This window comes from Narcine bancroftii, chromosome 6 (assembly GCF_036971445.1).
Source record: "Narcine bancroftii isolate sNarBan1 chromosome 6, sNarBan1.hap1, whole genome shotgun sequence".
Lineage (NCBI taxonomy): Eukaryota > Metazoa > Chordata > Chondrichthyes > Torpediniformes > Narcinidae > Narcine > Narcine bancroftii.
Genome location: NC_091474.1, coordinates 225,113,488 through 225,130,191, shown reverse-complemented (window position 1 = coordinate 225,130,191; position 16,704 = coordinate 225,113,488). Strand labels below are relative to the sequence as shown.

General features: G+C 35.2%; 1 protein-coding gene across 3 annotated transcripts in view; it reads right to left on the bottom strand.

The window, feature by feature from the left end:
• LOC138737079 (coiled-coil domain-containing protein 162) overlaps positions 1–16,704 on the bottom strand; it is a 145,701-nt gene that overhangs the window by 88,055 nt on the left and 40,942 nt on the right. For all 3 annotated transcript variants that reach the window (XR_011340757.1, XM_069887548.1, XM_069887549.1), the window contains exons 12-13: positions 9,604–9,742; positions 9,044–9,197 (exon numbers count right to left, since the gene is read on the bottom strand). Coding sequence is in view for 2 of the 3 variants with exons in the window: in XM_069887548.1 (XP_069743649.1) it covers positions 9,044–9,197; positions 9,604–9,742 (293 nt within the window). In the remaining variant the exon portion in view is untranslated. The remainder of the gene's footprint in view (positions 1–9,043; positions 9,198–9,603; positions 9,743–16,704) is intronic.

Genomic DNA, 16,704 nt, shown 5'->3' with positions numbered 1-16,704 from the left:
GATTTATTAAAAATAGATATTGAGCTGATAATATTACTAAATCACTTATATTAATAAGTCAAGACAGCAACTTAATCAACCAATGATATTAGTATTAGATGCTGAGAAGGCTTTTGATCGGGTTGAGTGGAAATTTTTGTTTAAAGTGTTGGAGAGATTTAATTTTGACTATCTTTTACTGGCTGGGTTAAAGCATTATATATGAATCAGTCTGTGCAGGTGGTGACAAATGGTCAGATTTCTCAAGTAATTACTTTATACAGGGCTATCCATTGTCACCAGCCTTATTTGCGTTGGTTATAGAACCTTTAGCCCAGGCAATTAGACAAAATATGAATATTCAGAGTATTACAGTTGGGCAACAAGAGTACAAAATTTATTTATTTGCAGATGATGTGTTGATATATTTATCTAAACATAAGAATTCTTTAGAACCTTTACAGGATTTGTTAAAATTTTATGGATCAATGTCGGGGTATAAGGTAAATTGGGATAAAAGTGAGATATTACCTATATCTGATGAAGACTGTTAAGATTGTATGCAAATTACTAAATTAAAATGGTCAGATAAGTTGAAGTATTTAGGTGTAATTATTGATAAGAAGTATAAGAATTTATACAGTTTAAATTATTTACCTTTGTTAAATAAGATTAAGTCTGATTTAAATCAATGGAAGGATTTACAATTGACGTTACTTGGTCAGGTAAATTGTATCAAAATGAATATATATCCACGTATTCAGTATCTGTTTCAATCAATTCCATGTCCTGTACTGGGGAAATTGTTTTAAGAATTAAATAAAGTGATACATTCTTTTTTATGGAAAGGTAAATTATCTCGAGTATCGATGCAAAATTTGACGTGGACATATGATTTGGGAGGTTTTCAGTTACCACATTTTCAAAATTACTATCAGGCAATGCAGTTGAAATTTATTAGTAGATTGTTTGATATAGATCAACCACCGATGTGGGCTTATGTGGAAATGGATTAGATACAGGAAAGATCAATACACCATTTTATATATAAATGAAATTTATTGCTTTTACAAACATACAAGTTACTCGTTTTGAGTCATTTGTTTAAAGTATGGAGTAAGTGAAACCAATTTATAGGTTCGAAGGATGTATGTTTAATTAAAACTCTTATATCAAAATCAGTTGCTTCCTTTTTTTAATGCATAATCCTTATTTGAAGGATTTAGGTTTGGTATTCATTGAAGATTGTTTTGAGGCAGGTTTATTTCTTTCATTTGATAGGCTTAGAGAGAAGTTTGGGATATCACAAAATACATTGTTTGCTTATTATCAAGTATGTGATTTTTTAATGAAGAGTTTTGGCCGAGAAATGCAATTACCAACACAATCGAAGTTTGAAATATTGCTTAAGGGAAAAAAAGGATTTATTTCTGAAATGTATTCGTTGTTACAGGTAAAAATGAAGAAGGTAGGCTTATTGAGAATAAGAGATAAATGGGAACAGAGGTTATCTACTTCTATTTCTGAGGAAGAATGGTCAGGTTTATGTTTGCATAGTGTTACTAAAGTAGTTAATGTGCATTATAGTCTAGTTAATTATAATTTTTTGCATCAGTTATATTTAACTCCTGAAAAGTTAAAGAGGTATGGTTTTAGTGATGCTGATTTGTGTTTTCGGTGTGGAGATCAGATAGGTACTTTTGTTCACTCTGTGTGGAATTGTGTAAAGGTTAAACCTTTTTGGGAAAAGATTATAAAATTTTTGCGAGATTTATTCCAAATAGATTTGTATGTGGATCCATGGTTGTATTTATTGGGATATATGAATCCATTAAAAGTGTATTTGGATAAATTTTGGATTGCATTTACCAAATTGAGTTTGGCAGTGGCTAGGAAATGTATAGCAGTAACCTGGAAAAATGATGTGGAATTGAGTATACAGAGATGGCATAATGAAATTCAATCATGTTTACGTTTAGAAAAAAATTACATATAATTTGTGAAATAATTACTCTTTTTTTGAAAAAATGTGTACTCCATATTTGAAATGTATGAATTTAGATGTTAAGTAATTTTTCTATTTTTGTTTGGATTGCTGAATTAATATATTGAAACCTAACCCAGTCGATTTGTTTGTTTATAAATACTTTTATTTGTGTATGCTAAGCTCCACGGGGGGGGGAGGGATAGTAGGGGGTGGAATATTGGGGTGGAGGGTATAGGGGGTAGACTGAGAGGGTGGGTTTTTTTGTATTTTACATTTGTATTTTGTAAAATTTTAAATAAACTTTTCAAAAAAAAGACTTCCAGCCATCCGCCACTCTGGAGCTTCTGTTTCAGTTCCAACAAGCTTCTCCTGGCTTGTTACAGCTTTCTGTCACACACACAGTCAAAGACTCCCTTCTGTCTCTCTCTCTCTATCTGAGATTCAAACTGCCAGTGGCATGTCCTTCTCTCTCACTTGCAAAACCCCTGACCTTCTCCAGCAAACAATAGGAGTTAGTCTTCTGGTCTATCTGTTATTTTAGGTAACAATAACCTCTCAATGACCTCTGAGTGAGCACTTTTCAGAGAAGTCAAAAAGGTCCAAAACTGGCTCTGGCTGTCCTTTCAAGGGAATAATCCATTCATTTAATGACATCATTTCAATTAGCATCTACTTGTGAAATGTGCATAGCATTCCTCACAGTTCCTCTTCAAACTACTGTGGATATAAATTCTCCAATATTTCAAATAAGATCTGTTTTAAAGTGTGTTTATGTATGTAACCTTCTCTAATTTTACAAATTTATCTCCCAAAAACATTCCTAAATATTCCATCACAATATGATAAAAATCATAGGTTTATATTCTACTTGCATAACCCTTCCTTGTAAATTTGCTGACATTAAAAATATATCTATTCTTGAATAAGAATCATGACTGTAAGAATAAAAATAACTTTTTTCTCTCAGATTTAACCTTTGGCAAATATCAACCATGTTCAAATCTTTCATCAAAGTCAAAATTCTTTTCGGAATCTTAGTGTTAGTAACCAATTTTTGGGACTTATCTAAAATTGGATCTAAACAACAATTAAAACATTATCATATGTTTCAGTAAAATGCATAAAAGACTCATTAATACATTTTTCATCATCTACATTGGGTACATAGATACACACAAGTGTCCACATTTCTGAATAAATTTGACAATGTACTAAGACAAATCTCCCGCATGATCCATAACCACAGATTGTATCTTAACAGGAACTTTCTTCTTAATCAAAATAGAAACTTCTCTTGCTTTTGAATTAAATGAAGCTATCACTTGACCTACCCATTCCCTTTTTAATTGTTGATGCTCTTTTCCAGTTAACGTGTTTCCAGTAAAAGAGCAATATCAACCCTTAATCTTTTAATATATGCCAATACCCACTTCCTTTTAATTGTGTTATTAAGGCCATTTATATTAAGATACAAAATTTAAAACATTATGATCTGTCATATTCAAATCTTAGAATCAAAGAAATCTCTCCACTCATCACACTGGATCCCTGCTCCATAAACATATACAATAAAATTTGACATTTCCAAGAAAAAAAACCCAACAAAAAAAAGTACCAGTTAAAAAACAAACAGTAGTAATTCCCTCTACTGTGTGGGAAGTGGTCTTTGCCACAAAGTGGCATGCAGCTGCAGAAGGAGAAGACAAAAAGTCCGCCCTGCACCCCCTCCCCAAAAGAATACACATAACTTCAATTATAATTCATTCAGATATAAGCAGCTTCTTTGAGATCTTTATTCACTTGATCATCATCAATCTCCACCAGTTCTTGATGTTTTAAAAACTGTTGCATATCTTAAGCCTTTGATCTTGGTGAAACAAAAGCCATTGAGTAAGTTGACTTAAACTTGAAATTTGATTTTGTTTTAAGATTTGGCAAAGAGTTAGCAAATTTCAAAACCTCTTCTTCATCACTCAAAAACTATTATTGATTTTCTCCAGAAAACACTTTGTGTATGGCCAGGTAACAAAAACATATCCTTCCTTCCATAAAATTGATTTTGCAGGATTAAATACCTTTTTTTTAAACAATTGACATACTTAAATCCATGTACAAAAAACTATTATTTCCCTCTATTAAAGTAACTTGATGTTTTTTGAGCATTCTGAATCGTCAATTTTAATATCATTTCTTTATCTTGATAAAGATAATATCAAAATTTTCAGGACCCATAATTTCTGGAATCCAATTTTGAAAAGATAGTACTGAATTAGGACAGTGGTTCTCAACCTTTTTCTTTCCACTCACATCCCACTTTAAATATTCCCTATGCCATAGGTGCTCTGTGATTAATAAGGGATGGCTTAAGGTAGTCTGTAAGTGGAAAGAAAAAGTTTGAAAACCACAGTTTTAATTGTACCTAATTAACTCATTATGTACACATTTCAAAACACCAAAAGAAATGTGTCAATGACCATTTTTCTCAAGCAAAATATTTCAGTAACAATTGAGTCTAGGGATTCTCAACTTTTCCTTCCCATTAAACAATCCCTTACTCATCATAGAGCACTTATGGCATAGGTATTACTTAAAGTGGTGTGTGAGAGGAGAGAAAAAGGTTGAGAACCACTGGTCCAGATCAACTAGACAAGGATGTCCATTATCTCAGTCTTTGTTTTAGCAATTGAACTATTAGCAGATAGGATATTAGTATTAAAGGTATTAAAGTTAGTGCAGAGGAACACAAGATTTATTTATTTGCTGATGATGTTTTGATTGATATGACAGATCCTATAAATTTGTTGCTTCTCTGAATACAAGATTTAAAGAATATGGTGAAATGTCAGGTTATAAAATTAACTGGGATAAAAGTAAAATTATGCCCTTGGTAAAAGGAGATTATATTCAGTGTTAACAATTTACTCAATTTAAATTGTCAGAAAATGGAATTAAATATTTGGGGATTAGAATTGATAATAATTTATATAGATTAAATTATTTACCCTTATTTAATACAATTAATGATGATTTAAATAAATGAAATGATTTGCCTATAACTTTAATGGGTAGAGTAAATTGTATTAAAATAAATACTTTTCCAAGGGTTCAATATCTTTTTCAATCAATCCCTTGCCCTATACCTCAATTTTTTTTTTAAGGATTCAAATATTAGAAAGTTTTTATGGAAAAGAAAGATGTCTAGAGTTTGTTTAGAGAAATTAACTTGGAAGTCTGAATTAGAAGGTTTATAACTTCCTCATTTTAAGAATTATTATAAAGCAACCCAATTGAAATGTATTAATGTAATGTTTGATTTAGATACAAATTTAATTTGGGCTAAAATAGAATTGAGTAAAATTAGGTGAAAATTATATGCAGGATTTCATTTATAAATAGAATTCTTACTCATTAATAGGAATTAGAGATACACTTCTTTCGAGACATTTGATTCAATTATGGAGTAAAATAGATTATGAAATAGGAGGAAAGGGTTTCATTTCTCGTAGAAGATCTTTATATCAAAATAGACCTTCCTTTTTCTATGAATAATCAATTTTTAAGGACAGAGTCAATTGGGAATAAAAAGAATAAAAGATTGTTTTGAAGCAGATGAATTTATTACTTTTTAATGTCCCAAATTACACACTATTTTGTTACTATCAAGTTAAACCTTTTTTGATTAAGTTAGGTTGTAATTTGAAATTATTAATTATTAATTATTAGAATTATTAATAATGAAAGATGGTATAAATAAATTTATTTCAGAGATGTATAAATTACTTCAGAAAACAGCTCTTAGAATAGGAATTAATTAATTAAGATGGGAGGTTGATTTAGGTAGATAAATAGATGAAAATGATTGGAAGCAACTTTGTAAGGATAATATTATGAAAATTATTAATGTAAGATATAGATTAGTTCAATATGATTTCTTACATCAATTATATTTAACTCCCAAAAAATTAAAGAAGTTGTATTTAGTAGTATCAAATTTATGTCTTAGATGAGATTTTAAAAATTGGTTTATTGTTTCATTCTTCATGAGAGAGTCCTTGAGTACAACCTTCTGATTTGAGGTTTAAAAAAAATTTGGTTAAAATATTAGAGGTAAAACTTCCACAAGATCCAATGTTATTTTTGTTGGGTGATATTAAAATGATTAGTCTTAGATTCAAATTAACTATGCATCAAATTGAATTTTTACGATTAGCTTTAGCATTTCTTGGAAATCAAATATAGATTTAGGAATGGAGAGAAGGCATGCTGAATTGTGTTCTTGTATTCCACTTGAGAAAATTACTTATAATTTATGTAATAAATATTATTTCTTTTTGAAAATATGGAGCCCATATTTACAATGTGTTGGTTTGAAAATCTGAAGGACTCTCAGAAAGCTCGTCACACTGCTATCCTTTAGCTTCAATATTATGTGTAACGATATGCTTTTTTGGCATTCTCCCTATTTTCTTTTTCTTTTTTTATGTAGGGTTGGGTGGGTGGAGAGGGAGGGATGGAGGGAAGGATGGAGGAAGGTATATATATATATATATATATATATATATAATTTTTTTCAATGTATAAATTAATAATTGTAGATGTGGTTTTAAAATTCTTAGAGGACACTTTATTGTGAACTTCAAGCAAAAATTATTGGAAATGGGCAGATGTCTCCAGTGTTTCCTTTGAGCAGGTCTAGTAGGAAGGGTTGTCCACTGTCCCCAGCCCTGTTTGTACTGGGAATTGAGCCGCTGGCTGAAACCATTTGGTGGGATCCAGACATAAAGGGGTTAAGGGTGGGGGCAGGTGGAGCACAAAATCAATCTTTTTGCTGATGATGCGTTAGTATATTTGACAGAACCTGCGGGGGGGAGGGGTCATTGGCCAGGCTGAGGACCACACTGGAGGATTATGGGAAGGTCTCAGGGTATCAAGTAAATCTGGACAAAAGAGAGATTAGGCCTTTGATGAACGGGGATTATAAACAATATCAACAGAGAAGTCCATTTAAATGGCCACAAGAAGGCATTAAATATCTGAGGATAAAAGTGGACAAAGATTTGTGCAATTTATACAAACTTAATTATATTCCTTTGCTCAGGATGATTAAAGAGGATCTTTCTAGATGGAGGACTCTGCCCATAACATTGGTGGGCAGAATTTTATCTGTGTCAGAATGCAGGTGGTGCCAAGGCTCCTTTATCTTTTTCAATCATTACCCATTTTGTTGCCACAGGGCTTTTTTAAGATCCTCAATGGAAAGATTGAAGTGGGACTATAATTTGGGGGGGTTTAAAAGTACCTGATTCAAAAAATATTAATGGGCAGCCCAAGCCAGGTTTATCACCTCACTCTTTGAGGGAGCCACCTGGGCACAAATTTGACGATATGCAGTAGGTGAAAAGAGTTTATATATAAATAGAACACTAAATTAATTTCAAAGAAAACTGATAACTCCATACCAAAGCATGAACTTCAGATGTGGCAAAAAATAAATTAATATATTGAACTGAAAGTGGGGTTATCTCCCAAAACATCTTTGACCCAGAACAACTTTATACCCTAGACACTTGATGCCAGAAGGGCATCAGGTGTATTGAGGATTGTTACAATCAAAGGCAGCTCATGTCATTCGAGCAATTGAGGAATAAATACGATTTATCTAATAGAACATTCTTTTGCTATCTGCAAATAAGATCTTTCTTAAGGGAAACATTGGGACCATCTATAACCCTTCCTAGATGTAGTAAGGTGGAGATTCTAATTCGACAATATATTATATATTCAAAAATGAGGGCTCAAAGCCAGGCTTACACTGATCAAAGGAGAGATGGGAGTCAGACTTGGGCACAGCAATCAATGAAGAGTGGGGGCAAGACCTTTTGTCTGGACAATGTGACTGGAGTCATCAATGCCAGATACAGGAGGGTGCAGTACAATTTCTTGCAGCACTTGTACCTCACACAACAAAAATTACATAAATCAAAGCCAGAAAGTTCAGCAATGTGCTTTAGGTATGGTGTGAAATTGAAACTTTTGTCCACTCCACCTGGCTATGTACAAAGGTGAGATCTTTCTAGGAAGGCCTGGGGGACATTCCTAAAAAAAATTACAGAAGTGGATTTTCCACAGGATCCAGAAGTGTAGCTTCTGGGAGACACTGGGGACATGAGTTTTAGAATGTCCACATAGCAAATTTTGTTTGCCTTGGCAGTAGCCAGGAAATGTATAGTGGCTTCGTGGAAGTCTGATTCCCAACTAAATACTACACAAGTGCAGAGCTGCATTCCCCTGGAGAAAGTCACATACCATCTAAGGAAGAAACATAACACCTTACTTGAAATATATTGGTAGACATATTGATTTGTTTCCAACAACCCCACCCCCCTTCAAAATAGGGGAACTGTAGCAATCCATTCCAGTGGGATATGATGCAGGCAATGCGTTTCTTTCAGTTTTGTTTTAAAATTTTTTAACTTTCTTTTTAATTTAATTTAATTATATCAATATAATTTAATTGACTATACTTTCAGTTGTATGAAGGTGGGGGTGGGGAAGTGGGGGGATAAATACAGACTCTGTATGTTACATGAATGTTAAAAAAATTATATGATTTGCCTGAATTTTTCAAGCCTATGAAAATTAAAATAAAATATTTTTTAAAATCTCTCTGAAAGACAACTCATCAAAAGACTCGTGAGTTCAATAAGATCTGAAGACATAGTATTTAAAGGTGCTTCATAATTTTTTCTGAACTGCAATTTAAAAATCTTCCAGCAAAAGAATGTTTGATGGTGAAGTTTATATTTGACTTTTCAGACTTAAAATTAAACTGTAATATTTTGAATTAAGATAGAGATAAGTTCAGAGATAATTAATAAATTTATGTTATTAATAGTGAATTTTACATTGCCGTTCCCTTGTTTGTACTAATAAGATTTTATTAGTTCATAACACTATGGATGATATGAACATTTTACACCAATGAAATATAATCCAAGCAATACATTTTCTAATGAGCTTTCTTACTGATCATGGTCAGTTCAGAATAGACTTCTTTGGTCTCCATCTTACACTAACCTTGTAACTCCATGCATCCAGTGGCTGTGGCAGAGGAAGCAACGATCCATATAGGTTGCTGATCAAAGAGTTGCTCATAGCTGGCAGAGCTCGATATATCCCATCTGTCACAGCCTGAAATGCTTCTATGTTTCCATTAGAAAGAAAAACTTCCCTGTAGAAAAGGAAGAAGGCATTAAGATAAATAAGTGAGCAGCACATATGATTCCTATGGCAAAGGTTATTCCATGAATCATTCAATTGTTTATAGTTTCTCCTAATTATACAATCAGACTTGGACACCCAAGGATTCTATTTTTATATTTCTTACTAAACCGGCAAGAAAGTCCAAGAGATAAATCTCTATCCAGTGCTCACACTACAAACATCTTGATTAGCACGCTCTGCAGTGTAGGTTCATCCCTGTGTACAGCTGCATTTTAAGTTTGAAATAGCAGTTAAGGCTAGGGTTAGTTATATTTTTAAACTTCTAGTTGGGAAACATGAACTCTAAAATGTGCTCATTTCAAATAAAATTTCCATGTAACCAAAGCATACTCAATAACAAAGAAAATCATTACCTGATTGAATGGCGAACAGCAGCATCAAATTGTAAAAATATGACATCCCTCTTGAGAACAAGAAACTTAGCTACTGCAGCCGGATCTCTAGGATTATTAAGGTTATCCAATTGAGTCTGAATCTCCTGCAGCTCGGAACCTGTCCAAATGGGATGCAATCCAAATTTAAAATTTACATTTATACATATATAACAATAATTAGAGACGACATTTCCTTCTTCTAATATATCTTAATTTCAAAGCATGAGCTACAATATCCCAAATTTTGATCTATTTAATCCAAAAAATCAAACTCTGTGGCTGTTATTTTATGTAGATTTAATTCATTGATAAAACAGATAAACATTTTGCATAGCTTCGCCACAAGACTGTCATAATGATGAGCAACAAAGTATTTACTGTGTGATAGATATACAAAGTATATAGAGATATTAAAAAGCTTTTAAAGTGATACACAAACTTTAAAAGAGATACAAAAATCAAAGAAATATTTCTCAGGCTCACGTTTCCTTCACATCGTGTAGAAAATGAAAGCAAGACGTTAGTGGCTGGGCGGATATTATGACATATTACGTCATAGTCACTATGGTAACACTATAACAATTGCCATCTTAAAAAGACAGGAACAAAATTAACTAAGAATCACAAACACTAAGTTTTAACCTTTACATTCTGGCCCCTAATTATTATATTAGAGATTAATGGCTAATATATAATTTCTATTACAGATACACAAGTATAGCAAGTATAAGATTAGAAATCAAAACTTTCATATTCTTGTAAATGACAGATTTTAGTAATAGGTCTCTAAGTAACCAGTCTTGATGTTAATCTGCACTTGCTGAATGAAACCTTTTTTATCTGAAACTGTATCCTCAATTTTCCCCAGCAAACAAGAATTTCTTGATGAAGAATCGTCCTTGATAATTACAATATCTCTGCATATAAAATTGCATTTAGCTTTAGACCATTTTTGTTGTTCTTGTAATAACAAATGATATTCTTTCATCTATCTTTTCCATAATAAATCTGCAAATGGGTGTTTATCAGGTGAAACTCTGTCCTGTGGCAAATCTGCCATTTGTTGTAGTCCAAGTTTAGCATTTGCACATCGACAATTAATACATTTTGATATTATTCTTTTGATCAATGTTGAAGCACCAAGTTTACAATATTTCTGATGCAGTTCTGATAATGCATGATGACAACCAGCATGACCTGTTTTCTCATATATATGTTGAACAATCAAATCAGAAATATGAAATTCCTTAGCTAATATAACTGGATGTTTCACTTCTGGCATTATTGCTTTTTCCAATTTTCCTCCTACTCTCAATACATCATTTACAAGAATAGGATTTGTAAACACGATTTGTTTTTGTAACATTCTTCAATTTTGATATCTCATTTTCAAATGCCTTTTTCTGACAAATACAAATTATTTCCAATTCAGCATTGATCAACTCATCAACTATTAGGTAAGAGCTCTTTTGAGTCTTCAGATTCTCATTCTTGATACGATTTGAAAGCATAGTTTTTAATCTAAGACTCCATGGGACTGCTTTTCTCAAACAAAACCATGAAGAGTGATAGCAAATTGATTGAGTGATCGGATCATTCTCATTAGATATTTGAATAATATTCACATTAGTGTTTTGGATTTCTGGATCCTCCATTGAAATTTCTTTCAACTCTTCTGGATTTTGAGGCCATTCTTATTGAGATCATGAAAGAAAATGAGGACTGGACACCCATGTGTTGGCTCTTTTCAGAAAAGATTGAACTTTTGATCCTTGTAATCAGACGGATTATCCACTGTTTTAACATATCTCCATTGATTAGCATCCAAAACTTATCAATTTCATTAACTCTGTTCGTCACAAAGGTATGAAACTTTGTGACTTTGAAGTTTTGTTATTATATATGTGGTGATACAACCACCAACCTACTGCAGGGGGCAATCTTTGTACCTACAGGAAGACCACCAAAGGGGCTGACTCCACCTGGCTGGCTGTTAATCATCTGACTTGAATATAAACCTGAGCCTGCCCCTCCTGAGCCAGTCACACAGGGAGCCACCAAGATGTTCAGACTTTTACTGGAATAAAGCCTGTTGTGCAGTCTTTTGAGTTTTGTACTTGCTTGCTGCTACCTCAGTGCACCACAATTTATTCCAGTAAACATTTTAAAGAGAGACCATGGAGAAGTTTCTGATGATCGGGATGCCCAGGCTCGCTTTGAGATCTGGAAGCACCCGATTGAGGCGATCAACCTAATATAGGCCGAGGTGATGAACACCAACCAGAAACGGCTCATGGTGCTCTGCACCAAGCTGAGCCCACGAGCTTTCCAGGCCATTAAGGACTGCATGGACTATGAACCTGCAATGGCTGTCCTGGAGAGTATGTACAAGCCCCCGAAAAATGTGGTCTATGCCCGGTAGCTGCTCAGCATCAGGCCCCAGCACCCAGGTGAGATGGAAGATGCTTGTCTGGGGGCCCTCTGTGAACTAGCCTGCCTGTGCCTGGCTGAGTCCAGGGTGACTGAAGGGGAAGTGGAGTGATGGATCTGGGATGCCTCCACATGAGGGCTGCACTCGAAGAGCGCAAAAACATTGGAGAAAAACATTGCCTCAGTTACCAGGACAATGGAGGTAGTCCACTCCCTGGAGGCTGCAGCTCTTCATGCAGGTCTCCAATGCCTGATACCCACAATCCCCAGCCTGGTAGATGCAAACAACCGCTGTTGCCAAAGGGCCCTACTTTGAGGAGATGATTGCAGCCGCTGGCACAGCTCGCTCCTGTAAGTACTGTGGGTACTGGAGTGGGTTAGGTAGGCGATCTCGCAAAGGCTGCCCGGGGTAGAACTCGCATTATTCCTGATGCAGGAAGAAAGCCCAGTTCACCAAGGTGTACCTTTCCAGACCCGTCGGGAGCGCTGCGGTCCTCCACGACCAGCTGGAAGATCTCCCGAACACAACCACGGGCGAGGACCAGGCGATGCCATTACTCACCCCGCCACTTCTGCCCTCACCGCTGACATCACTTCCAGCCCAGCCACCAACCCACACTACTGCAGTGTGCTCACCCCGGGCACTTCCATCTTCTAACGGACGACTTCAGCCCACACTGAAGACATCACTTCCACTCGCTCAGATGACATCACCTCCAGCTTCACTGTTGGTCAGGTCGCCCGACCACATTGACGCCATGTGTGCTCACTGGGAACCGCCATTTTGTGCCAGCTGGGCAACATGGTCAACATGGGCACATACCCGATCGCCCTCCCGACACACCCCATGCTCTGGAAGGAAGCCGCTGGCTGCTACTTGCCTCATCCATCAGGGAGTAGCAACTCAGAACCTGATGTGGTCTGAGCATCCACTAAAAAGGGACATTCCCCATGAACTCAGGTGCTCAATAATGGACATCGCTGTCAATAGGAAGGTAACAAAATGCCTGTTTGATACCGGTAGTACTGAGAGTTTCGTGCACCCGAATGTGGCCCAGACATTAAAGTTCAAAGTCTATCCCACGAACTGTTCCATCACTTTCACTGCCCTGGACCACTCCTTCACGGTCCTCGGGCGCTGCTCAGTGGAAATGACAGTGGGGGAAACATACCAAGGATTCAGGCTCCTGGTCATGCCCCAGCTCTGTACCTCGTCCTCTTAGGGCTGGACCCAGTGCCACCTCCAAAGCTTTACCCTCGCCTTCAGCAGACTTCTCCCCCCCACTCACACTCCACAGCCCAGCAACTGCCCCAATCCACCGGTGGCCTCTCGACTCTACATGTAATCTCTCCAGCCCTCTTCAACTACCTTATGTCAGACTGCAAGCTAAAAACTGCCAAGAGTAGACACTATTTCGCAGCCAACAGGGCCTTCATTAAGGCAGAAGTGAGGTGGCTTCTGGCGGAAGGAATCATAGAGACCAGCTCCAGTCCCTGGAGAGCCCAAGTCCAAATGATAAATCGAGCATGGTAATTGATTATAGTGTGACAGAGTATATAGCTATGTTTTTGGGAGATAAATTGGGAAAGGTTACATACAAACACTATAAAACACATCTTATTTGAAATACTGGAGCTCTGTCCCATCCTTGACATATCAGGGCCTCAGAGCTTTTGCAAGAGCTTTGAAGAGTGCTCAAGAAACTTCACTAATGGATTGTTGTTTACAAAAGGCAACAGATGAAATATCTTGTTGGAGCCACCTGAGAGGGTAAAGTGGTTTTGCAAGCAGAGAGAGTCTAACAGGCTTTCTCTTGGAGAGAGAGAGTGCAAGAGAGAGATCACTTGTACAGAGTTACAGCTAACAGAAGCAGCTGGGACTGGAACAGGAAAAGCTGGCAAGCTTGTGGACAATCCAATCTCACTTCATTCCCCCAAGTTCATTGGTTGCAGGCAATTCTTATACTGTGGATAGAATTTAACATGTATAAAGTTCACCAGGCTTTGTGGCTTGAAAGGCAAATAGTTACCACTCAGGAAAGGGTCTTGTCAGTATTCAGAGAGATTTGTTGTTCCAGGACATCCACAACTGATCAGCCACTCCAGTGTCTTGCTGACGAAACTTGCCCCTTCAGTGTTCTCCAGATGATAACCTCTTTCTTTCAGGTCACCACAGAATTCCTTTTTGTTTCACTTATCCCAAGTGAAACATTAGTCAGCCAGTCCTCTCCTCCTGCATGAACCACAAGGACTTTGACCAAGCTGTCTTACAACTGGGCTTTCTGTAAGCTTGCCAGGTTGTCCTGTTCTAGTAACACCTACTTCTGCTAGCTGTAACACTGTACAAGTGATCTCTGTCTGTCTGTCTGTGTCTCTCTCTCTCTGAGAGAAAGCCTGTTTGACTCTCTCTGCTTGCAAAACCACATGACCCTCTTACAACAGCAAGCTCTCTTCCAGACAACAGCAGCTCCGACATGTTCTTTCAACTGTTTCCTTTTGTAAACAACAATCCATTAATGAAGTTTCTTGAGCACTCTTCAAAGCTCTTGCAAAAGTTCTGAGGCCCCCGATAAGTCTAGCATTGGGCAGAGCTTCAGTATTTTAAATAAGATCTGTTTTAAAGTGTTTGTATGTAACCTACTCTAACAAACCTTTCCCAATTCATCTCCCAAAAACATATCTATATAATCCCTCACACACATAAATAAATTAAGACAAACTTCTCATCAATTTTATCCAACTCTATATTCGACCAAGTAGAAGATTTATTTAAATCAAACATTGCACTAATAAATTTCAATTGTGCAGCCTTATAATAATTCTGAAAATGTGGAAGTTGTAAACCACCTTATTCAAATTTCCAAATTAATTTCTCCTAAGATACCCTATTCATTTTCCCCTTCCAAAGAAATTTCAATACAATTAAGTTAAGGTCTTTAAAATAATTTTGGGGTACTAAACAAGGAATAGATTGAAAAAGACATTGAATCCTTGGAAAAATATTCATTTTCATACAATTCACTCTGCCTATTAAAGTAATAGGTAAATCATTCTATCTATTTAAATCATCTTTAATTTTATTAAATAATGAAACATATTTAACTTATACAAATTAACTGAATTTTTTATCAATTCTAATACCTAAATATTTAATCTGATTATATGTCCACCTAAATTGTGATACACATTTACAATAATCATAATCTCCTTCTACTAACGGCACAACTTCACTTTTATCCCAATTAATTTTATAACCAGATATTTCTCCATACTCTTGTAACTTTTTATATAAAGAAACTAAAGAATTTTCAGGTTCTGTTATAAAATCAATACATCATCTGCAAACAAACTAATTTTATACTCCTCTTTATTATTTTAATTCTTTTAATACAGTCATCTCATCTTATTCATTGTGCCTGAATCTTTTTCAAAGGCTATAATAACAATAATACCAAAGAAAGATAAAGATTTATTAAAACCTGAGTCTTATAGACCTATATCATTATTAAATGTTGATTACAAAATTGTTACTCAAGTTTGGTTAATAGAGTAAATGAATATTTACTTGAGTTGATTCATTTAGATCAATCTGGATTCATTAAGAAAAGATATTCTGCTAATAATACAGCTAAATTAATTAAATTAATAAATAGTTTTCAGAGACAAATCAGATTTAGCATTAGTTTTATCGTTAGATGCAGAAAAGGGTTTTGATAGATTAGAATGGAATTGTTTATTTAAGGTACTACAAAAATTTCAATTTGGGTCAAAATTTATGAATTGAATTAAAGCATTATATAGCAATCCTTTGGCTAAAGTAGTTACCAATGGACAACTTTCTTCTTCTTTTTCATTAACACGATTGGTGAGACAAGGTTGTCCTTTATCTCCTACACTATTTGTTTTAGCAGTTCTTGAATATCTTTGAGACATTCAGAAAAATCAAATTTAAACTGTTGTTCCCACAGATCATTAAGTGTAACAACTGAAATTCTGTTGACATTTACGTTCAACGTCTTCTGATCATTATTCATTTTTCCTCCTAATGGTCCATTAATTGTCCATCCTAGCAACATAAGGTCTATTATTTTGACTCCTTATTACTTCTAGAGGTTTGAGAGATTTTGGTACATCTAATCCAATTAACATCTCATTCTTGGCATCAATCTCACCTTTTAGATGAGCCAACTGTTTGATATCATCCTGATATGGAATATTCTCCTTATTCACAGGCATAGCCTTCTGAGCATATACACTTGGAAGATTGCAAAATTAATTGCTATTCAATCCAGCAATCTGTAAACCTGCAACTATATTAGTTTCAATGTTCCTTTCATCATTCATTGATGTCAGTAAGATCTGTGATATTTTTCCATGAAGATTAAGTTTATTCATTAATTCAATAGTACAAAATGATGTGATACTTCCTGGACCAAGAAATGCGTAGGTTTTCAGTATGAAGCTTCCCTTTTTAGCTTTAACCTGCACAGCAACTAGCTCCAGTTCCATCAAGACTGTGTGTCAGAACTGAACCTGGTATCCTCTTTAACTGTCTCGTAGTCTTGGATTCAGATGTGGTACTTCTTGGATCAAGAAATACGTAGGTCTTCAGTATGAAGCTTTCCTTTTTAGCTTTAACCTGCACAGGAA